This window comes from Penicillium hordei (genome assembly GCF_028827395.1).
Source record: "Penicillium hordei strain IBT 12815 chromosome Unknown utg000006l_segment0_segment0, whole genome shotgun sequence".
Taxonomy (NCBI): Eukaryota; Fungi; Ascomycota; class Eurotiomycetes; order Eurotiales; family Aspergillaceae; genus Penicillium; species Penicillium hordei.
In genome coordinates this window covers 2,768,814-2,791,494 of record NW_026623147.1, presented here as the reverse complement: position 1 = coordinate 2,791,494, position 22,681 = coordinate 2,768,814, and the positions used below count along the sequence as shown (strand labels likewise).

The following is a 22,681-nucleotide window of genomic DNA, read 5'->3' as shown; positions in this document are numbered from 1 at the left end:
ATGCAATACCGTTTTGGGGAGGTGCGGGGTCTGGATATCATATGCCATAGGGTAGATCCTACCGCTGCCAATTCTACCGAGACTCAAGCCGTAGGAAACCGAGGATAACATGCAAATGGACCAGTAGTATGGCAAGACTAGCTTGTTTTAGCAGCTTATTTTAGCAGCTTAGTTTAGTAATTAGGAGCAACGGCGTAAGCCCGCAGTAAACGGCGCATAGGATCGGTGTACGGAGTATGGAGTATCGACCGATGGTCCCTTATGGTCGACGGTTTGCGTCTTCACATGATATTTGTTCTGGTTCGAGACCGATATTTTGTTGATTGCATATGTCCTCTGATAGCAATGTGCTGTTTTACAGTATGATCTGCAGTCATGAAACCTCTAGCTGCGACCGTAGGGACAAGTCATCATTTGGGGGATGCACCGCCCAGATGCCCCAAATGGCTGGCGATTCATTAGTTTACTTTTGCAAAGCGGTGCGAACTAGTTCGAGGCGCTGGCGCTAGAAGCATTGTGGACCCCACCAACGTGTGCTAGCGGGTACAGAACCTGCTTTCCAAGCATCTCCGAGTGCCCAGCCCTTTACAGGAGATTCTAGACTTCGATTTTTTGGGCTTGGTGGCTGCAATAGCTCTAAACATCTTGGAATTAGTGGGGGTCTCCTGCAGCAGATCTGACCATCTTTTTGCTCCCCCCCTTTCCCTTTTTTTTTTTGTTTCACTTGCCATCAACGGCGTTGCATCCTTATCTGCAAGTTTAATGTACTCTTTTTATTATTTATTTCATTATGTGTGGGTTCAGGTTCTACAATAGACCGGAGAGAACCCCTGTATTTTTATTCTTGGCTTTCTATTTCATTCCAAGCGGGGCCGTAGTGAAATAGGAAGTATCGGCAAGATAATTTTACACTGCTTTATTTCCGTTGGAAGGATAAACTCATAGGCGGAAGAAATGTACTCCATCTTAGGGCGCCACCTTTTTTTTGGTTTATTTGGTTGTCCACGGAAGGGGCTGTAGGTTTACAGTGGGTGCAAGAGCATCTCCGTTGCACGGGTATTGTGACCAGACGATTAAGGATCAGAGCCGTCTTCGGCGGATTCCAAAAAGATCGTCAGGAGGGGCATATTCGACACTAGCATGTGGAATGCTTGGACTTGTCGGTGTACGGATCTTCTTTGTCCAGCACATTATTATGCTCACGAGACAAGATGGGTGCTTGGGGCACTTATTATTAATATAATGCGGTGATCTCTTGGGTTGGAAGAACTGAATGTATCGTATCCAGGGTTAGGATTAGTGCTGAGTCACTAATGGGATGGAATTCGGCCTTGGAACTCAGGGTTTTATGTAGAGATGATTTCGCTTTCTATTTTTATTTGTAGGAAAAAGAGAAACAAAAGTTGAAAGCGAGTTTTTATTTATTTTATAAAATATGCAAACGTCGAAAGATGAGGGGGTTCGGATTTCCAAGGAAAGTAATCCGTGGGGATCGTGAGTTTTCCTGCAACGTTTTGTATTTTCCTTTTGCTTTTTTTTCTCTTTAGAGCGAATAAGCAAGATAAGCTCCGCAGAAGGGTCTCCACCGAAAAATTTTCGAAGCATCAAATGATCAAGAAAACTGGGGCCATCCATTTTAGAGGGTCCGAATAGCCGCTACACCGGAAATCCTTTTTTTCCTTAATTTTTTTAAAACCACTGGACTGAGAAAATGATCAAATCAGAATGAATTAATGGGAAAGAATTGACTAACTTTCTGGGGTAGAAGATTCTAAAAGTAACAAGTCATAAAAGAGGCAAAGGGAAAAAAGGAAGATGACCCATCAGAGGCCTGGAACCGGTTTCGTGATCTGGTGACACGGCTGCGACGAAGGGCGCTTGGACCAGGTTCCCCATTATTTCTTCCGGGTATAAGACTCGTTATTCCCACCTTTTCTCTCTACCCTTTTCCTTTTGGACCTCCCCCAATTCAAATCCAATCACATATCACACATCACACATCACACATATTCACATCTCTCAACAATCTCCCTGGGTTACAATCTTAAAAAAAAACCTCAGTCTATAATCACCATATTAAAACAATATGAACACCGGCACTACGCAAAGAGCCCCCAAGACCCCGAAACCAACCGCCTCCGTGCCAATTGTCCAAAATAAACGCTGGCCCCCTATGGCAAACCGAAATGCCCTTCCTTACAAGCTCACGCACCTCTCGAAAGAGAAACTCGCCCGTGAAGCTACCGCGCCAGACCCTGACCTTCGCCGCTGCGTAGCTCACTTCCGGCTGCACTGTGGTTCCGTCTCCTGGACAGAGAATGACATGAAGTCTCGTATCAGCTCATTTGATTTCGAAGACACCGATGATGAAGACGACGTGGATGAAATCAACACAGAACTGCCTGTCCTCAGGAACAGGGCTCCAGCCAACGACACTCCAGTCGAAGTCACCGAACAACTATCAATAAAATCAGAGCCGGTCGCCGTTGTGGCAACCCCGACATCACCAACGTCGCCTGAAAATTCCACCGAGCATGGTTTTTTGGAAAAGGGTCGCAATTGTCTTGAGGCGACCTCCAAACACCTATGGACAGGGGGATCTTGCATCGTTTCCCCAATCGCGGGTTGAACTCGCCTTCGCTCTTTAATATCCTTTCTCTCCTACATTCTTCGACTGCCGACCCTTTTCTCCCTTGCGAACCAACACGATATTACGATTTGATGACCATAATGAACACACCAAAATGAACCCATGTATATAACCTTTTACTTTTGACAATATGTCACTTTATATAATTACCAAAGAACCAAATAAATTTTTTTTTTTTGCTGGACAATCTACTTTCCTGATTCTACCCCATAAGAACTTGAATAATAATATCAGCGTTAAGATGGCTTATTCAAACTTGAGTATTATTATTATTATTATTATTATTATTATTATTATTATTATTATTATTATTATTATTTCACTTTGAAATCTTCACTTCCCCAAATTCCCCACATGACTCTATTCTTGGACGCCCAAGCTGGAAGGTCAAGCGAAGTGACTCACCTGCCGCGTAACCCAGGTCACATGATACATACCTAAGAAAGGAATGGAATCCTGATCAACAATCTATGATAATGTCAATCCTGGAGAACTAACGCAGGCCCCAAACCCGAGAAATTAGTGTGTGGAACCATGATCCTCATGGAATCGGGAAACCATCGAATAACGAATTACTCCGTATGTACTGTATGGTGGAAATGGCTGATTCGCCACTTACCCGCCGATCGGGTCAGGTTTCATCATCGTCATGTCACACACTCATATACGGAAACCTTTTCAGCACTCCGATATGTTCCAGTCTCAAACATGATTGGTAAATGGGAATAGGTTGATCGGTAGATATCAATATGTATGGCCTGACGTCGCTATGATACTCCAGATCGTGTCCATTAACCTTGAATCAAATTGAGTTGCAACGAGACCATGAAAACAATTTAGGAAAACGCGGAAAGCCATGCATCGGAACAGGAAACCTACACGTACAAAAGTACTTGAGGACGTCACTACAAAACTTTAGCCCCGGCCGAAAAAACGTCTGACATTCCCACCCTTTTAGCATCGCGACAGTATAACGATCCCCAGGCCCATAAGGCTACTGTAAACGCTCGTTCAACTAGCGGATCTGCCCCGATTGGCTGGTATCTCATCCGTTTCCCCGTATCAAGTATTGACTCGGTAAACTCTCGGCCCGTGGGGAACTGTTCGACCTGGATCGACGTTAACTTGTCTGACACCGCTCGGTGATGTTATAGATGACGCTGGTTTGCTTGATCCCCAACTCTTGGCTAGCAGTTTGGCAAATAGTGGGTAAGTGGTAAGTCGATGGGCCTAGAAGCGTCGATGCACACAATACTTTTGAGTAGTGCTGGCGTACCATCTGATACCTATATTTTAGCCTTGGCCTGACTCCTCCCTCTATGTCATCCTCTCGTATCATAAATGAGGCCGAACTGAATTATATCCCGTTATTTTCCCTCGTCCAAACACAATGCCATAGTTGCCATATCTGAGAATGTATTACGGTACCCCAAATGCCTCTAGCGTAGCCGGAGCCTGCGCTTTCCTTGCAGTTCCTTACAGTTCCATGCAGGCCCTCAGTCACGATACGCCAACTTCTAGGTGAGCAATTTGGGATGGTGTGTAACAGAGATTTGATTCGATGGTTGAGGAATGGTGTGTCAACTAATGTAATTTTTATTGTTGAAGGGGTAGGAGCTATTAGTTCGGGGAGCCGGACGCTTCCAGCAAACTTGGGATGTGGTGAGAGCAAGTAGGTGAATATGCAAGAAATTATGCACCCCAATAAGTAAAAGTCTGCATTAGCCCCATTTTTGAAATGCAGGGTGAAGGTACAGATCAAGTGATCCTGCAAGAACCCTTGCAGCTTAGATCATTTATCCGTACGGAGTATTGTAATTCCTCATTCTATTGGGATACATGGATACACCATATGAGAAATGATAAACGATCCAATAGCATCTGCATCTGTGTTCACCGTAAATTACAATTTAGAAACAACAACATTCGCTTCTCCAGAGACAAAGTTGACATTCCAGCCTCCTCTCGTGCGTTGCAATTGATTCCCAGCCACAGCATAATCACCCTCTGTACCTGGAGTTTCAACCCAAACAATAACAGAAGAAACATCAGACGAGCCAGGAACAATAAGTAATTGAAGAGACGTCGGTAGAGAAATATCAAACGAAACCTCTTTTATCAATCCAGCGCTGATCGTGACGTATACTCCCATATGTGCAACATAGACCCGACGGCGCACAGCATCTCGTGGCTCCACGGTGACGATGTTCCCATTGTTAGCGATATTCCCACCATATGCGGTAAGCCTGGCATCGGGATCATCGACGATGTAGACAGCGGATCCAAGCATCAGACCTAGGAAGTTTGGACCGTAATCACCTGAATAATCGTCACCTTGTAAGGTATCAGGGAAGGAGTGGAAAGCATTATACATCGAGCCATCTTGCCGGATGTTGGATAGTGGTCCTGTTATTCCGCCATAGCCAACTCGGAGGAGATGGATGTCAGTTGGATTCTGGCGGAAATGGGATAGCAGGGGTAGTGAATTGAGACCTGATCCGTAGTGATGGATCATGCGCTCGATGCGTTGTAACTTGCCCCCATAGCTGAACGAGAGGTTAGTAACGAAAAACAAGTCAAGAAATATCAACTGCAAAAGATTGGGTTGGATCTTACATGAAGTCCCAATACCGCCGGGCATTCCCATTCCATCCCCAATGCGGAACTGTGGGCATATACCCCAGGATGCTGTTGATTGTCTTCGTTGCTGTGTTGGTCAAATTGAAATAGCTAAATTAATGTTAACAAATCAAGTATCACCGTTAGAAAGGTCTTCAAAGAGCAAAAACCCACTTGCTCCAGTAGTAGACTCCCTCTTGGCCAGTCGAGTCCCAAGCCATCTCACTACCAAAGGGAACATCCTGTGTATCCCATGCCTCAGCGCGAAGCTTCATAGCAGCCTCCACAGAGTCCGCCTCGGCAGCCCACTGTTCACGCCTCAAATCTGATAAAAGCTCACCAACGACAGTCTCACCCATGAGGCCAAGACGCGAGTACCCCACAAGCCCATCCCCACTCGAGTCCGTGGCGAAACAGGTCACTGTGGTATTATATGCTTGACTGAGATACCACTGCCAAGTGTGTGTTTTCAGAAGCGACCCGTTATCTCGACCTGCGCGATACAACGCCCAGTATGCTCCGATCACATGGATATAGTCGTAGGCACGGTCCGTAGCATAGGAATCATCCTTATTCCACGACCACCAGTTACCCCAGTCGAGTGACTGGCTGTATGTGTATCCAGGGACTCGGTCAGGTTCGTAAAAGAATATACTCTTGCGGACGGTGAAGTCTGAGGTTTGTATAGTTTTAGACAGAACATCGGATGCAAATTGTTCAAGTTTTGATACCTCAGTCGCATCGGCCAGACCCGATTGCTTCATTGCGCTGGCCAAGTAGCTCACGCCGCCTTCATCACTTAGCCCGGACATCCAGACGCGGGGTTCTTGTAGGACCTGGGATTGGATTGAGTGGTCCCATGTCATGACTGATGGAGCTCGGTGGAACGGATCATTTGTGTCATTGAACCACATCGACGTGGTGGTGAACTCGCCCAATTTTCTGATTTTTGCTGGTGCCGAGTCCGTAATAAAGTAGTGTATTGTTTGGACCTTCCCATCTTCGTAAGTGATGGTTACCCTAGTTCGACCCCAAACCAAGCCAGTTGGGGTAAGTGATAGAGTATCATTTGCACCTTGGGTTATTTTAAAGGAGTTGTCCTCGGACACGACCTCGGAGATTCGAGAGTGAAAGACGTAAAGCCGAACTGTGAGATCGACTGGTACCACGTATCCCGGAATTCCCAGTGTGGCAGGCGTGTTGGTGGCTTTGACTGCATCCTGTATGCTACGCACACCGTTCTTTACGACCGTGAAGCGCAATCCGTAGGTCACTGATTCACCTGGGCTCATGAGTCGAGAGCTAGGCTCGTTCCATGGGGTGACACCAGACCACTCATTCTCAGCATAGGCTTTAGTGTGAGTCTGCCATTCGTAGAATCCCTCAAATGTTTGACTGCCGTAATAGAGAGGTTCGGTGCTAGGTTCGTCCAGGTTTCGCCATGCTTCCAGTGGAGTGCTCGTGTTGAGTAATGGGGTAACGATCAGCGATGCCCCGGTCCCAGATGTGGGGTTTACCTGAAGGTACCCGGCATCCATCCCAATGTATGGATCTGTAAGTGAGCACTTGGCCACCATATCCTCTGCTGTACGGTTGGAGAAGATACTATTGAATTCGGCCGGGAAGCCCAGACTGCCAATTTCTAGTGTCTGATTTCCCTTGTTGGTTAGAGTAAAGGTCAACCCGAGATCGCCTTCAATATCAATCCATTTCCGAAGAATATTGATAGGAGAGGTCGGTAGGGTCTGTGTCATCTCAGCGGCGGCAAGCGCATCGGACTTGATACTTTTCAAAGATTTTCTTGCTTTTGATGAGTCGCCTGCAATCCACGGTGTGGAACCCGACAGTCGATAGCGAAATGAAACGTCCCCATTATGATACTGGCCATTTGCCGCTCTGTATGCGATATCATCGAAAGGCAAGAAGTCGAAAGACTCGCCTGCTGGCTTGAGAGAGGCGAGGACCTGGGAATCCTTGACTAACTTGATGTCGAAGTTGGCTGTGGATAAAGACGCATAGCCATTACTTAACCCAAGTGCATCATCGTATGCCTGCACAGCCACAGAAAATAACATGAAGAATCCCGTGTCAAATTTCATTATGGTAAACTGAGGCCGAGGCGGGCTCTTCGCCACGACCCTTGACTTGACGAAGTGGAATAAAAATTGAGAATATACGCAAGATAACACAGCTGATACTACGGCTAAATATCGAGTCTCTGAAGAGGAGGCGACGTGAGACATCATAGCTATTAACCGGCCATCACCCCACACCTTTACTCCGCAGCGTTGCATCCTGAATTCAATCTAGGAATATATATTTTACGCCAATGAAGAGTTCGTTATTTTGCTGAAAATGTTAATGTCCTTGTAGTCTCGCCCTCCCACAATATTTATAACCGTCCATAAACGCTATCTGCGTTTCACATAAAAAGACATTATGAACGCGATAATATACAAGAAACCATAACCAATCCACTCCAATCTATCCATATGGCCAAGCTCCGATCCTCCGGTAGAAGATGTTCATCTCCATTTCGCGACCAAAGCCTCGACAAGCGTGGACAATCATGGTGGAGTGGTGTGACTACACACATGAAGACCTCGCGATCAGGGATGGTAATGCGGTCTACCCACTCGGCGTCCGTAAAGACGGGTTATAAGTTGATGCGAATGAGCCAGGTGAGGCTTTCAATTCTTTCAGACGTAGATCTCGGGATCTCTGTTCCAAGACGCTGATTACGCGTGTCTTGGAGATGCGGAAGAATGAGTATGCATAATTGGAATGGGAAGCCATGGATAGAACATGAGAGACAAGAAGCTCAATTCTGTCAAACAATAGGACTTCTTCGTTTATCTGCTATAATTCCCATCATTGGGTCTCTACGACCAACTTGAAAATGGCCGACGCCGCTTACCTGCAGTGTGGTCCACTTTTGAACGGCCATATCCAATGTGGCCGGATGATAAATCGGAAAATACATCTCTGATCATTAAACCAGGTATCAATTGGTAGACATTGAAAAGGCTAAATCGAAATCATTGAACATCTCCACTGGATCAAGCAGTCCAAAGTCCACATCAGATTGGGTCAAGAAATCTAGCATGGTTGGTTGATGTAGAGCCATTTCCGTGGTGAGATATGGGACATTCGATTCAAAGAGTGGATGACCCAAATCCTCCAGAGGCCCGATGGAGGATTGGAGATTGTTTGAACTTCGGCGTGGTCGTGATGATCCAGAATCCGATTCTTCAGCCATCGGTAACATATTGGCAATATTGTTCATGACACCGTGGAAAAGTGTGGATGAAGAGTACAGCGGGCTATCGTGGAGACACTGGCGCACGCGCTGCATGCGTTCGTATAGGTCCCTCGACGCGAGATTATCAGATAAGCTGAGATTCCTAAGTATTTCCGTTGCGGTTTCGGCCGATGTCAAATCACTTGGATCTCCGAGCGGCAGAAGACTTGAAATCACCAGGACTAATGAGGCAGAGAAGAGGTAGGCAGGGAATGAGTAGCCAAATATTGCCAGGGACCCGCCAGTCCATTCGTTTACACATAATGCTAGCGAGTGCCTTGCTGCGTGTATACATGCCTCACTTAAAGTGATCAGGATGGGTGAAATGGAATCTATAGTCTGGTTGGTTTGGTCTTTGATTTTCAAAGTAAGGACATGGAGGAGGACTGGTCGAATTGCTAGGATGACACACTAAAGTAGTCAGTGTCTGATGTCGGAAGGGACCCAGAGAGTGTGATGCTCTTACAAAATTGAACTGCAGATGCATCTGAACCGTATGTTTCGAGTTTGGCTTTTCTGTACTGAGTCTCAAATGCTCAGGAAGAGACCGAACCCACTGTTTCAATTGAGTCAAGAGGCTCTGTTCACGATGCAAAAACGTCTCGGCCGAAATCTTCCGACAGTATATCTCTCCTGTTGTGTCACCGATAATTTTGGCAAGTTCTATTGCCGCCACCTGGTAAGCCCCATCTAAAAATTGGTCGGGGTATGTTTCAGAAGCCAAAATAGACGGTGGATCGACATGGATATCCTCGTCGTGAATTTGCACAGGGAATCCCGACTTCGAGCCCCAGAATCGGTCAAGCACGTAGATAGTCCACCATATTCGAATGCGGTGTTCTCGTGCTACTGGGTGTAGATTTTGGGTTTGTGGGATGCTATAGTTTAGGCCCATGCCGAGGCCGAGCCGTAATGCATTTCCGATCAAAAGATAAGCGGAGTGAAAGCGGTTCAAAAATTGGCAGAAGAAGGCCTACAAAGAGTAAGTAAGCGCCGAGGTGACTGCTGATAAAGGGACTAACAATCAAGAGGAGACTTTCTATATGAATCATGCTTGGTCGCTCGGGGACGATCTGGATCAGGCTCCACGCTTTGGCAAAATAGGCCAAGCCAGGTACATTCGACGTGTTGGAAAGGTCATGAGGAGTTGAAAAAACATGGGCAATGGCAAAAAGAGCAAAATATTTGCACTTTATACTTGGATTATCGAAGTCACCCCTCTGATAGACGCCATGGAGCATGTCCAATGTGTCTTTTTTCAATGCCAAATGGAAGCTTGGGATGATGTGGCCAAGTGCGGTCTTCACCAACAGCTGGGCACTTACCAGGCCGGGCCATTGTACATCTGTATGAAGTACAGATGATATTACGGACTCATCAGTATAACGGGATCTTGGAAGATGAGGTGTTGGCGTGTTGGTCCCTTTCAATGATTGGCATAGACGAGTGGCAAAGGCAGCGCAAGTTGCCTCGCTGATATAAAGGGGAACCACCGAAGCATCATTGGACTGGAACCACGGCTTCTCGCCAAGGAGATTACTCTGTGCAAGGGTCTCAGCGTTCTCAGTGGCAGCATACCCATAGACTTGCTGGGGACCAGAGCTTTGCTCTTGTCTGTTTGAGCGGTTCTCCTGTTTCAAGCGATGCCGTCGGTCATGTAGCTCTTGGCTATCTTTTATAAGTCGCTCCAAATAGCTATCAGTTATTGGAGTTAGCATTTTAAACCTAGGGACGAAAGAAGATGGGCACCTTTCATCCACCCGTATTTTGCGATCTCGGGTCGCATATCTGCATTGCGCTTCGTAGCCTGCGACTCGGCATTTGGAGCAAGGCTTTTCTCCAGAGCATTTGATCTTTTGCGCATGACACCGATGGCAGCTGTGAAAGTGGTGAGCAGAAGTTTGACGCTGCTTTTGGACATACCCACGCTACGGCTCTTTTCTTGGGTCTTGTGGTGCGAGGGGCGGGCTGTTGGCTAGACCGACTGGGTATACCCTGTGATTCATTGCACATCTTGATCCGTAAGGTGACTTCAAATTGTAAACATAGTGCTTTTGCTAGAGAAAACTAAGCGAATTGGGAGAGGTGTTCGGCAAACCTTCAGTTCGCCGGTCTGCCCAATCATGAACGGAAATACCATCAACGGAGTTTTGAGAGATTTCAATGTTATGAATTAAAAAATCAAACCTTTGAAAGGGATTCAAATTGCTATTGGACGCAAATCTCCATTCAGTACAAAATATGGAGCCGTTTTCCCCCCAACTACTTTAGTAGCTATACACCTTAGCTGCCGCTTTTATGGGGATACTCAGAATTATCTAAGCTAAGTAAATTTCAGTCTAAGCCAGAAGATGGATCAAGCAGTATTCCCAATTAGGACTAGCTTCGCGCTTAGATAATATAAAACGTGTTCGATAGTTAAGCGAACCGCCATTGTAAGCGAGCCGCCACCCTACCCAAAACTCGTCTAGGAATTAGATCTTTATTAGTTCAACCACCTACCATGTGTTACGCACTGCTAACTGTAACCAGTTAGGTTAGACAGGTTCAGGGTATATTTGCCTTAATACTACTCGTATTCTTTAACGTCAACGATCTGTCCCTCAACCGTACTATTGACTAACGGGCCTTACTAAAGACTAGGTCCTTTCGAGGGTATCGAGGAAGGATACTAGATAGAGCGCCGAGTACTCTATACTGGGGTATTAGTCTACTCGTAAGTATTATTAAGTTATAGTTAAATAATAGAGTTATAGTAATCTGTCAGACTGGGATATGGGCCCCCCCTAGGCCCTAAACAGGAACCGAGGTTTTTGTTATGGTCTAGTGGTAAAATAGGCTGTATATTTTCCCACATAATCTAAAAGGTAAATATAAGTAATAATATATAATTAAAGACGAAGAACTAAACTAAGTATATAAAGGAGCATCCTTATATATCCTTCGTTTCCTATTCCTTAATATACTCCTAAAGTATATCTAGGAGTTACAGTTATATAGTCTATAGTACTCGACTAGGTAGTTATTATAGTAGATATTATCTAGTATAGATAATTATATATACATCGAAAACCCTCTAATAGTAGGTCTCGCTTAGGGGGGATCTGTTACGGACCTATCCGTCACCAATCAGTGGTGACCCACAGGCACACCAATGGGCCATCGAGAGCCAACAGATCGAGATCACGTGCGACGTATCGGGCAGAAAAGGGTTTTGCCAGAAGGTAGCCATTACCGGCCCTTACGGGGCAAATGGCAATTCTACCTTATAACAATACCGAGCGCCCGTGACCGCCTAGACTACGTGACCGTGACTCCTACGTCGACTCTAGGAGTATACGTAGAAGTATACGGTGACTCCCGAATATACTCTAGGAGTATATTAGGGAGTAGGAAACGAAGGATATATAAGGATACTCCCTTATATACTTAGTTTAGTTCTTCGTCTTTAATTATATATTATTACTTATATTTACCTTTTAGATTACTATGACTCTTTACTTGATTATAACTTAATAATACTTACGAGTAGACTAATACTCCGGTATAGATCTACTCGGCGCTCTACCTAGTATTAGTTCCTTAATCGCTTAAAAGGACTTAGGCTACTATAAGGCCCTACGCGGTATTAGCTTAGTTAAGACCCGATTATTAACGTTAGACTATTCGAGGAGTATTAAGGTAAGTATACCCTAAACCTATCTAATCTAACTATAACTAGTTAGCTAGTATATAATATATTAAAGACCGTCTCGAATTAAGTTTCGAGTTATAATAAGCAATATATCTTACGCTAGTACTAGGAAGAAGCCTATTCGGGAGTAAGTCACTCTACCTATAGAGGATCCTAACTCTAATGTTAAAAGAGACAATACTATTACGGAATAGAAGCGAAAGATTAGCGAACTTAAGTATAACCTTAAAAAAGTTATAGATTAGCTTAGTAACTTAGGAGAGTAAAGCGGTACTAAGTTTAGTAAGGTCGACGACTACCTCGAGTAGATTAAGGCTTAAGTTAATATATCTATACCTATTAGTACTATCTAGGTACTATAATTACCTAAGGCTAAGTTCTTTAAGGGAAACCGAATTAAACTTCGAGGATTCCTTACTTAGATAGATATATACCTCGATATAAATAGTACTAAGATACCTAACGAAGCCGGTAAAGTGATTTTTATATTAACCTACTTATATAGTTAGGTATAGGATTAGTTCGAACCTTATATCTATAACTATTATAAAAAGAAACCTAAAGAATAGTCGGATACTACGATAAATATCTTCGGCGAGTATCGTAACTTCTATTAATACCTCGAAAATACGTTCGGAGATATCGACGCTATAAGAATAGCCTAGAAAAAGTTATAACGAATCCGATAAACCGGAACTATATTAAGCTATACCTCTAAGTTCTTATAAATCATCTCTTACTTAAATTAGCTAGATAGAGTATACCTTCCTTACTTCGAAGCTAGAATAAAATCCGATATTAAGGATAAACTAGCGCGAATAGATTAACCGGAAGAGCTTAATTAACTTATTAAGATTACGGTTAAGATCGACAACTATAATAGCGAACGAAGAAGGGAACGATACGAAATAGAATTATAGAAGCGTAGGAAGATATATAGCTTTAACCGATTCGGTAGACGCCGCGATAGAGCGATACTATAGGATAACGATCTATATAGCCTAAAGCTAATAGAGTTAGACGCTACTTATAATAAATAAAAAAAGCGTCGTAATAAGAATCTTTACTTTACCTATAGGAAACTAAGATACCTGTTACGCACTAGCTAACTGGTCATAGTTAGGTTAGATGGGTTTAGGGTATACTTGCCTTAATACTCCTCGAATGGTCTAACGTCAATAATCGGATCGTAACTAAGCTATTGCCGCGTAGGGCCTTACTATAGCCTAAGTCCTTTTGAGCGATTAAGGAACTAATACTAGGTAGAGCGCCGAGTAGATCTATACCGGGGTATTAGTCTACTCGTAAGTGTTATTAAGTTATAATCAAGTAAAGAGTCATAGTAATCCAAAAAGGTAAATATAAGTAACAATATATAATTGAAGACGAAGAACTAAACTAGATATATAAATAAGTATCCTTATATATCCCTAAGTTCTTCCTATATAGAATAGTAAATAGTAGAATAGTAGAATCGCTTTAGCGGATTCTACTAATCTACTTACTACCCTTCTACTACCTATATAATTACGTGATACTAAGTAGCGGTTATCTAGTACGTAGAGCAACCTATATAACGGAAATCCTCTATAGGGTAGATCCGCTTAGGGCGGATTATACTCTTACTTAGTAAGCTTATACGTAATCTACTAATAGGTATCCTAGTTAGCTCTCGATAGCCTATTAGTATATCTAGTAGGTTATTACTAATTAGTAACGGATAGGTCCGTAATATTACCTCCCCTTTTCTTAGGAGTTTCGTCCCCGAGACTTATAAAGCTACGGTATCCCCCTTTAGGTAGGTAATAGATTTCTTTTCCTTAAAATAATACTTCCTCGTTATACCTAAACGAAAGGCTAACTCTATTTCTTTATTTACTCCTAAACTTCCCTCTAATTCTTTTAATACTTATTATCGTTAGGCGACTTATATTAAGGATAATAGTTTTACTACCTCTATTTTTTATAATTATTATAAATCGGTAGGTATTACTTATCTAATAGATCGTTCTCGTTAATATTCGAAATATACTTTGTATACTCGCGCGGGTCGCTTATATAAGCGTGATTTTTATACTAGTTAGGAATAGGATTTATTACGTCGTACCGAAACTAAACTTTCTTTAGATCTTAAAACGAATAAAAGTAAACTCGATTTATTAGAACCTAAGTTAAGTAAACTATAAGCTTATCTCGTAAAGCTATATTAAAAATTGTTAAATAAATAAAAATAATACTAGGAAGTAATATCTAGGTAACGTCGGTTATATAAATAAATATCCTTCCTAAAATAAAAGGGTTTTAAAATATTAGAATATAATACTAAACTCCTTTAAATTCTCGATAAAAAGTAAATATCCCTAGAGTAGGCTTCCCCTTCTACTCTCGACCTCGAGTAGCTTACTACTATTACCGATTATCCGAACTTTAATTAGATATTAGCGGAGATTACTAATTTCCCTATTTCTTTTTAGGATAAATCCGGTTTCGTACCCTCCTCGCTTTCTATTACGTAAGGGTCCTTTTCGCCTATTAGTAATACTATTAAATAAGCTAGTAATAGCCCCTTAGGTTCTAGATAGGTTCCTATATATTTTCTAAAGTAGGATACCCTTTCTACTAAACTAAAAGTTATTACTAACTATTATACTATCTATCCGATAGGATTCGTTCGACTTTATATTTGTCTTCGGTTTTCTCGATTTCTACGTTAGTTATAATTTCGGCGTTATCTAGTACTAGTTCGAGTAATAAGATATAAAATACTATATAGAGTTTTTATATACTTTTAGGTAGCTTTAAGCGATAATTTACTAGTCCTAATTTTTCCTTAATCTTAAATAGTCCTAGTCGTAGGTAGTCTAATTTATTACTAGGTCGCTTAGTTTTAATATTACGTTATAATAGGTAAACCTTTTCTCCCTTCTTAAGGTTAGGTCCCTCTCTATAGTAGTCGTCGTAGTATTTCTTTATATATAGATTAATAAAGTTAATATCTCTAGCTAGTTATATATATAACTTTCTTAGTCCGCTAGCCTTTAATCTCGCTAATTCTACTATAGCTATTTTATTAATTAGTTCTCTAAATACTATTAGATTATATCTATAATTCGTAAAGAATAGTATTTCGTTAGTCGTAGAGTATACTATATTATTATATACTAGCTATATTATTAGTAGTAGTCCTACCTAGTTATCTTATTAGTAGTTTATATAGTATTATAGGTACTATTTTACTATCTAATTTACTCTTTCTATCTAACTATTAGTCTATAGGTAGTATACGGTAGAGAGTCTAAGCTTAATACCTATCTAGTCTATAAAAGACTTCTATATATTCGATATAAATAGCTTATCTCTATCTAATATAATCTTACTTAGTATCCTATAGTTCGTAACTATATATCGAAGTATAATATTCGCTATTTAATTAGTATCGATAGTTTCTATAATCGGAATTATATAGGCGTACTTAGTAAGCTTATCGACTATAACTATAATTATATTATATCTATCTAAGATTAATAACTTTATAATAAAGTCTATTATAATCTATTCCTACGGCTAGGTTAGCGTCTTAGATAACTATAATTCCTTATAAGGTATATATTATATAAGTTTATTTCGTTAGTACGTATCGTAAACGCGGACGTAGAATCGAACCTTTCGCTATATATTTAGAAAATAATAATTTTATATAATATATTCGATAGTTTTTTCTACTCCTATATATCTATATAAGATATTATTATAATATCGATATATAATCTCTTCTCTTAGCTTACTTAGAATATATATTAATCTATATATATAGAGTAATCCTTAGTCGTTCTTAGTAAGTTTTCTACCCTTCTTAATAAGTTAATTGATTATATCTTCCTCTAATACGTCTTTAATTTTCTATAGGAAGTCGTCGTCCTTAACTTCTATCGTTACGGCTAGTAACTACTTATTATATAAGATAGTACTATTAGAGTTTTATCTTAATATAGCGGAATCCGCTACCTTAGTTCCTAATTCGTAGTCTAGTCGTCTACTTAAAGCGTCGGCTTATCCGTTCTCTATCCCTTTATAGTATTCGATTTTAAAATCGTATTATATAAGGGTTTCGGCCTATCGCGTTTATCGTCTCGTTAACTTCTTCGTTATAGTAAAGAATATAAGGTTCTTATAATCGGTCTTAACTATTACTATATATTTTACTCCTTCTAGATATACTCTCTAGACTTAGAACGCTAATACTATAGCTAATAGTTCTTTATTATATATATCGTAGTTAAGTTCTACTAGAACTATTTTCCTCGACTAAAATATAACTAGTCGGTACTTACTATTAGTTCCCGGTTACGTTAGCCTTACTCCTAGAGCGTAGTCTAATATATTGGTTTCTATAATAATTAGTCGATTGTAGCTAAATATAGCTATAATTATTCCTTTATTAAAGAGTTTCTTAAGGTCCTAGAACGATTTATCTACTACCTTATCCTATATAAATTTCTAATCTTTCTTAGTAAGATAGTAGAGTCCTAATATAACTCCGGCGTATCTATCGATAATTTTCCGATAATAGTTAGCTAAACTAAGGAATTATTATACTTCCTTTATATTTTTAGGTATCGGCTATTCTATAATACTTTTAACTTTATCTTTTTTTATCCCTAGTCCTTTAAGGGTAATATAGTATCCGAGGAAAGTCGTTTTCTAAATATAGAATTCGTATTTCTTTAGTTTAAGAGTAACTTCTACTTCTTTTAGCTTCTATAATATAAGTCTATTATATTTAATATAATCTTCGAGTATCTCTAAGAAGACTAAAATATTATCTAGGTATACGATAACGAAGATATCTAAATATTCCTTAATCGCTTTAAAAATAAAGCGTTAGAATATTACTAATATATTAGTAAGGCCGAAAGGTATAACCTTATATTTATAGTATCCGAACTTAGTTCTAAATACCGTTTTCTATTTATAGCCTAGCTTAATCCTAATACTATAGTAGATATTAGTAATATTATACTTCGAAAAGTACTTAGTATATATAATCCTATCTTATATCTCGTTAATTAAAGGTAGCGGGTATTAATCTTTAATAATAATCGAATTTAAATATCGGTAATCTATATAAAGTCGAAGACTCCTATCCTTCTTTAGTATAAAGATAATAGGGTATCTAGCCTTTAACTTCGAGACTTAGATATATCTCTTTAATAGATTCTCCTTAATATAATCCTTAAGTATATCGGACTCCTTTTATAATAGCTAATAGATAAGTATAAAAGTCGGTTTAGTACCTTCTATTATATTAATCTCGTAATTAAAAGGTCTATATTTCGGTAATACTCTATTAGCTAGTACTATAAAAATATCTATAAACTCCTAGTATTCCTCTAGGATCCTAGGTACGTCGCTAGTTACGTATAGTTTCTTATATTTAATTATTATATAGTTTATTAACTCTTAGTCGGATATATCTAGTGATTGTTTTATAGTATCTAGGGCGACGTCTATAACTAATACTCTAGTCCTCTTACTTCGGGACTATTTACTATACTCGTTTCGTTAGGTAGACTTCTATCGATATATCTTATACTTATTATATTCTTATATATACTTATACCTATCGAAGGTAATTCGTCCCGATTACTAATCGATATTTAGGTTATACTTCCTAAGCTATAGAATACCTAGAATAATATCGTAGTCTCCTATTTCTAGGATATTAAACCGTATTAATTCTAGGTATCTATAGATAGATATAGGTAATATAATAGTTTCTTCGCTAACTCCTCCTAAAAGTACTTCTCTATCGAGTCTTACGACTAGTATTATATATAATAGGGATTTAGTTATAACTTACCGATCGTCTTTAAACCTTAGGTTTATAAAGTTATTAGTAGCTCCTAAGTCGATAAGAGTCTATACTATTTCTATTAGTAGGTTTATATATAGTTTAATATATATTCCTAATAGTATTACCGCTAGATATATTATTAGTCGACCCTTATAGTCGTATATCTAGCGCCCGTTATACTAAATTCCTTAGTATCCTTTCGTCTATTATAGCTTCTTTATCTACCGTAGTAGTCTTAGTTCGATACTATAATCTAACTTTACTAACCTATAAATAGTATACGTTTCGTCGTAGTATATAATACTAGCTATCTTACTATATCCTAGGTATCGCGTATATCCTTTATATACGTAAGTAGAATTTTCGTAAGGGTATCCTACTAGGTCGTCGCCTTCCTTAATTATATTAATAAGGTACTAGTCTAGTCTACTAGGCTATATCTTTCTTTCGAGATATCCTATAAGCTCTTTAACTTCTTTATTATTATAATAGTTTATAGGGCTTTCTATTAGTATTTCTAGGATAGTTTGATTTATTCTAGGAAGCGTATCTAGCGTTCCTAGATTACTATTAGCTCTAGGGATCGGGTTCTATATCTCTGTAGGCCCTATATCGTTAGTCGTAAGATACTTAGGGTCCTAAGACTTCTCTATTCCTATATCCGTAGTCTCTAGTCCTAGCGGGTCTAGTAACCGCTAACTAAGGTCCTCCCTAGCCGTAAGTCCTATTAGGTCCTAGATTAGTACTTAGGGTATATACTATATCTACCCTTAACTTTCTACTATATCCTAATCGATTTCTAGATAATCGAGTTCTAGCTCGTCGGCTAACCCTTTAATATATAGGTTGCCTACCGTTATCTCTTCTAGGCTTAGGTTAGTCTATTTTATTAAGAGATCTTCTAAGAGTTCGTCCCTTAGGTCTATAGCGACTCGCCTTTTCTATCTAAGGCTATCGATAAGGGTCCCGACCTACCTTCCTAGGTCGCCCTATTACTCGTTAGGGTATATTTCCTTCTAGTATTCCTAACTAACGCTTATTCCTTCGGCGCTAGTACCTATACTAGTAGTAGCCTTTTCCTCTTAGGTCGCTTATAGTATTTCGCGTATCGCCTATATATATTATTGTTTCTTATACGGTTTCTTCTATTTATATTCCTTCGCGCGGTATTCTAGTTTCCCGTAGATAAAGTAAAGATTCTTCTATCGACGCTCGTCTTATTCTTCTCGTATCGCGTTAAGGTCTATCGGTATTAGGCCGTATAGGTCTATATATCTCGCCGGTCGGGGCGTAGACTACCTAGGTCGCCTATCGTTCTAGCGATACTAGATAGGTAGTCGCTATCCGCCCGTTCTCTACTATCTTATTTTATAACGTTATATTTCGCGATCGTAGATTCGATTATCGATTTTAACTATAACGCCGATAATCTTATCTAGCGTATCTAGTCGATTATCGCGTACTAGTTTGTCTTTAATATATTTCTTTAGTTTATCTTCGAAGACTAAAACGAAGTAGTCCTTATCCTAACTTAAGTATAAGATGATTTATTAAAACTTAGCGGCGTATACGCTAACTAAAGTAGTCTATCGTAGGCGTCGAAGGCGTCGTTTAGCCGTTCGTTTCGCGTTAATATTACCGAACGTAAGTTTAATTCGTTCCTTAAACTTATTATAGCTATTAAATACTTCCTAGGTAAAGTCGCTCTAGACTTCTTAGTCGGTTTCTTCTTAAAACTCGCGTAGGAATAGTTCGAACTAATCGAAGGCTAGTCTTTAGAGGAAGGTCGATACGTAGATAACCTTATCGGCTTCTATAAGTAGCTTAGATCGGTTAACCCTTTAGTTCGTATCTAGTTAAGTAAGGAACGATCGAAGCTTAGATCGTATTCTATTAAAGAATTCTAGTTACGGAATCTTAATTATAGAGACTAAACGTTAGTTCTCTAGGGTTAAGATTTACTCCTATAGTTATTAGATTATCTTAGCTATCTACTAAGGGCTAAGCGCGTTATTTCGTATAGAAGTACCGCTACTAGTAGTCGAGTCGTTAACTATATTGTCTTATCGTAACTCGAAACTTAATTCGAGACGGTCTTTAATATATTACGTACTAGCTAACTAGTTATAGTTAGGTTAGATAGGTTTAGGGTATACTTACCTTAATACTCCTCGAATAGTCTAACGTTAATAATCGGATTATAACTAAGTTATTACCGCGTAGGGCCTTACTATAGCCTAAGTCCTTTTAAGCGATTAAGGAACTAATACTAGGTAGAGCGCCGAGTAGATCTATACTAGGATATTAGTCTACTCGTAAGTATTATTAAGTTATAATCAAGTAAAGAGTTATAGTAATCTAAAAAGGTAAATATAAGTAATAATATATAATTAAAGACGAAGAACTAAACTAGATATATAAATAAGTGTCCTTATATATCCCTAAGTTCTTCCTATATAGAATAGTAGATAGTAGAATAGTAGAATCGCCTTAGCGGATTCTACTAATCTACTTACTACCCTTCTACTACCTATATAATCACGTGATACTAAGCAGCGGTTGTCTAGTACGTAGAGCAACCTATATAACGGAAATCCTCTATGGGGTGGATCCGCTTAGGGCGGATCATGCTCTTACTTAGTAAGCTTATACGTGATCTACTGATAGGTATCCTGGTTGGCTCTCGATAGCCTATTGGTGTGCCTGGTGGGTTATCACTGATTGGTGACGGATAGGTCCGTAATAATACCGCGCGAAGGAATATAAATAGAAGAAACTATATAAGAAACGGCAATATATATAGGCGATATACAAAGCACTATAAGCGACCTAAGAGGGAAAGGCTACTACTAGTATAGGTACTAGCGCCGAAGAAATAAGCGCTAGTTAGGAATACTAAGAGGAAATATACCTTAACGAGTAATAGGGCGACCTAAGAGGGTAGGTCGGGACCCTTATCGATAGCCTTAAAAGTAGTAGGTAAGTCGCTATAGACCTAAGAGACGAGCTCTTAGAAGATCTTATAGGTAGGTACTAAGGCCTTAACCTAGAAGAGATAATAGCGGGCAACCTATATATTAAAGGGTTAGCCGACGAGCTAGAACTCGATTATCTAGAAATCGATTAGGATACGGTAGAAAGTCAAGGGTAGATATAGTACGTACCCTAAGTACTAATCTAAGACCTAATAGGACTTAAGGCTAGGGAGGACCTCGGTCGGCGGTCGTAAGACCTACTAGGTCTAGAGACTATAGTTATAGGAATAGAGAAGTCCTAGGACTATAATCGTCTTAGGACGAACGATATAGGACCCCCGGAGATATAGAACCCGATCCCTAGAGCTAATAGTAATCTAGGAACGCTAGATACGCTTCCTAGAATAGATTAAACTATCCTAGAAATACTAATAGAAAGCCCTATAAACTATTATAATAATAAAGAAGTTAAAGAGCTTATAGGATATCTCGAAAGAAAGATATAGCCTAGTAGACTAGACTAGTACCTTATTAATATAATTAAGGAAGGCGACGACCTAATAGGATACCCTTACGAAAATTCTACTTACGTATATAAAGGATATACGCGATACCTAGGATATAGTAAGATAGCTAGTATTATATACTACGACGAAACGTATACTATTTATAGGTTAGTAAAGTTAGATTATAGTATCGAACTAAGACTACTACGGTAGATAAAGAAGCTATAATAGACGAAAGGATACTAAGGAATTTAGTATAACGGGCGCTAGATATACGACTATAAGGGTCGACTAATAATATATCTAGCGGTAATAACGTTAGGAATATATATTAAGTTATATACGATCCTACCTATAGGGAAAGTATAGACTCTTATCGACTTGGGAGCTACTAATAACTTTATAAACCTAAGGTTTAAGGAAGATCGATAAGTTATAACTAAACCCCTACTATATATAATACTAGTTATAGGACTCGATAGAGAAGTACTCTTAGAAGGAGTTAGCGAGGAAACTATTATACTATCTATATCTATCTATAGATACCTAGAATTAATACGGTTTAATATCTTAGAAACGGGAGACTACGATATTATTTTAGGTATTTTATAGCTTAAAAAGTATAACCCGAGTATCGATTAGTAGTTAGGATATATCTTATTCGATAGATATATATATATAGAGATATATAACGAATATAAGATACGTCGATAGAAGTCTACCTAAAGAAACGAGCGTAGTAAATAGTCCCGAAGTAAGAGGACTAGAGTATTAGTTATAGGCGTCGCCCTAGATACTACGGAATAATTACTAGATATATCCGACTAGGAGTTAAAGGACTATATAATAATTAAATACGAGAAGCTATATATAACTAGTAATAAACCTAGGATTCCGGAGGAATACTAGGAGTTTATAGATATTTTTACGGTACCGGCCGATAGGGTATTACCGAAATATAGATCTTTTAATTATAAGATTAATACTATAGAAGGTACTAAACTAACTTTTATACCTATCTATTAATTATTATAGAAGGAGTCCGATATACTTAAGGAATATATCTAAGAGAACCTATAAAA

General features: G+C 39.5%; 3 protein-coding genes across 3 annotated transcripts; 1 reads left to right on the top strand and 2 right to left on the bottom strand.

Annotated features, from left to right (window-relative positions):
* Positions 1-2,086: 2,086 nt before the first annotated feature.
* On the top strand, positions 2,087-2,629 carry N7537_011696 (uncharacterized protein; the record flags this gene model as incomplete). Its single annotated transcript, XM_056902750.1, has 1 exon — positions 2,087-2,629. The coding sequence occupies one exon, from the start codon at positions 2,087-2,089 to the stop codon at positions 2,627-2,629; it is 543 nt and encodes a 180-aa protein (XP_056748037.1).
* A 1,924-nt stretch (positions 2,630-4,553) lies between these two features.
* On the bottom strand, positions 4,554-7,368 carry N7537_011695 (uncharacterized protein; the record flags this gene model as incomplete). The annotated part of the gene is made up of 3 exons (XM_056902749.1): positions 4,554-5,196; positions 5,267-5,380; positions 5,444-7,368. The coding sequence occupies 3 exons, from the start codon at positions 7,366-7,368 to the stop codon at positions 4,554-4,556; spliced, it is 2,682 nt and encodes an 893-aa protein (XP_056748036.1).
* Positions 7,369-8,273: 905 nt separating this feature from the next.
* N7537_011694 (fungal specific transcription factor domain-containing protein) lies at positions 8,274-10,491 on the bottom strand (the record flags this gene model as incomplete). The annotated part of the gene is made up of 4 exons (XM_056902748.1): positions 8,274-8,981; positions 9,037-9,543; positions 9,593-10,265; positions 10,304-10,491. 4 exons carry the CDS (start codon positions 10,489-10,491, stop codon positions 8,274-8,276), a joined length of 2,076 nt encoding a protein of 691 aa, XP_056748035.1.
* Between the last annotated feature and the right edge of the window lie 12,190 nt (positions 10,492-22,681).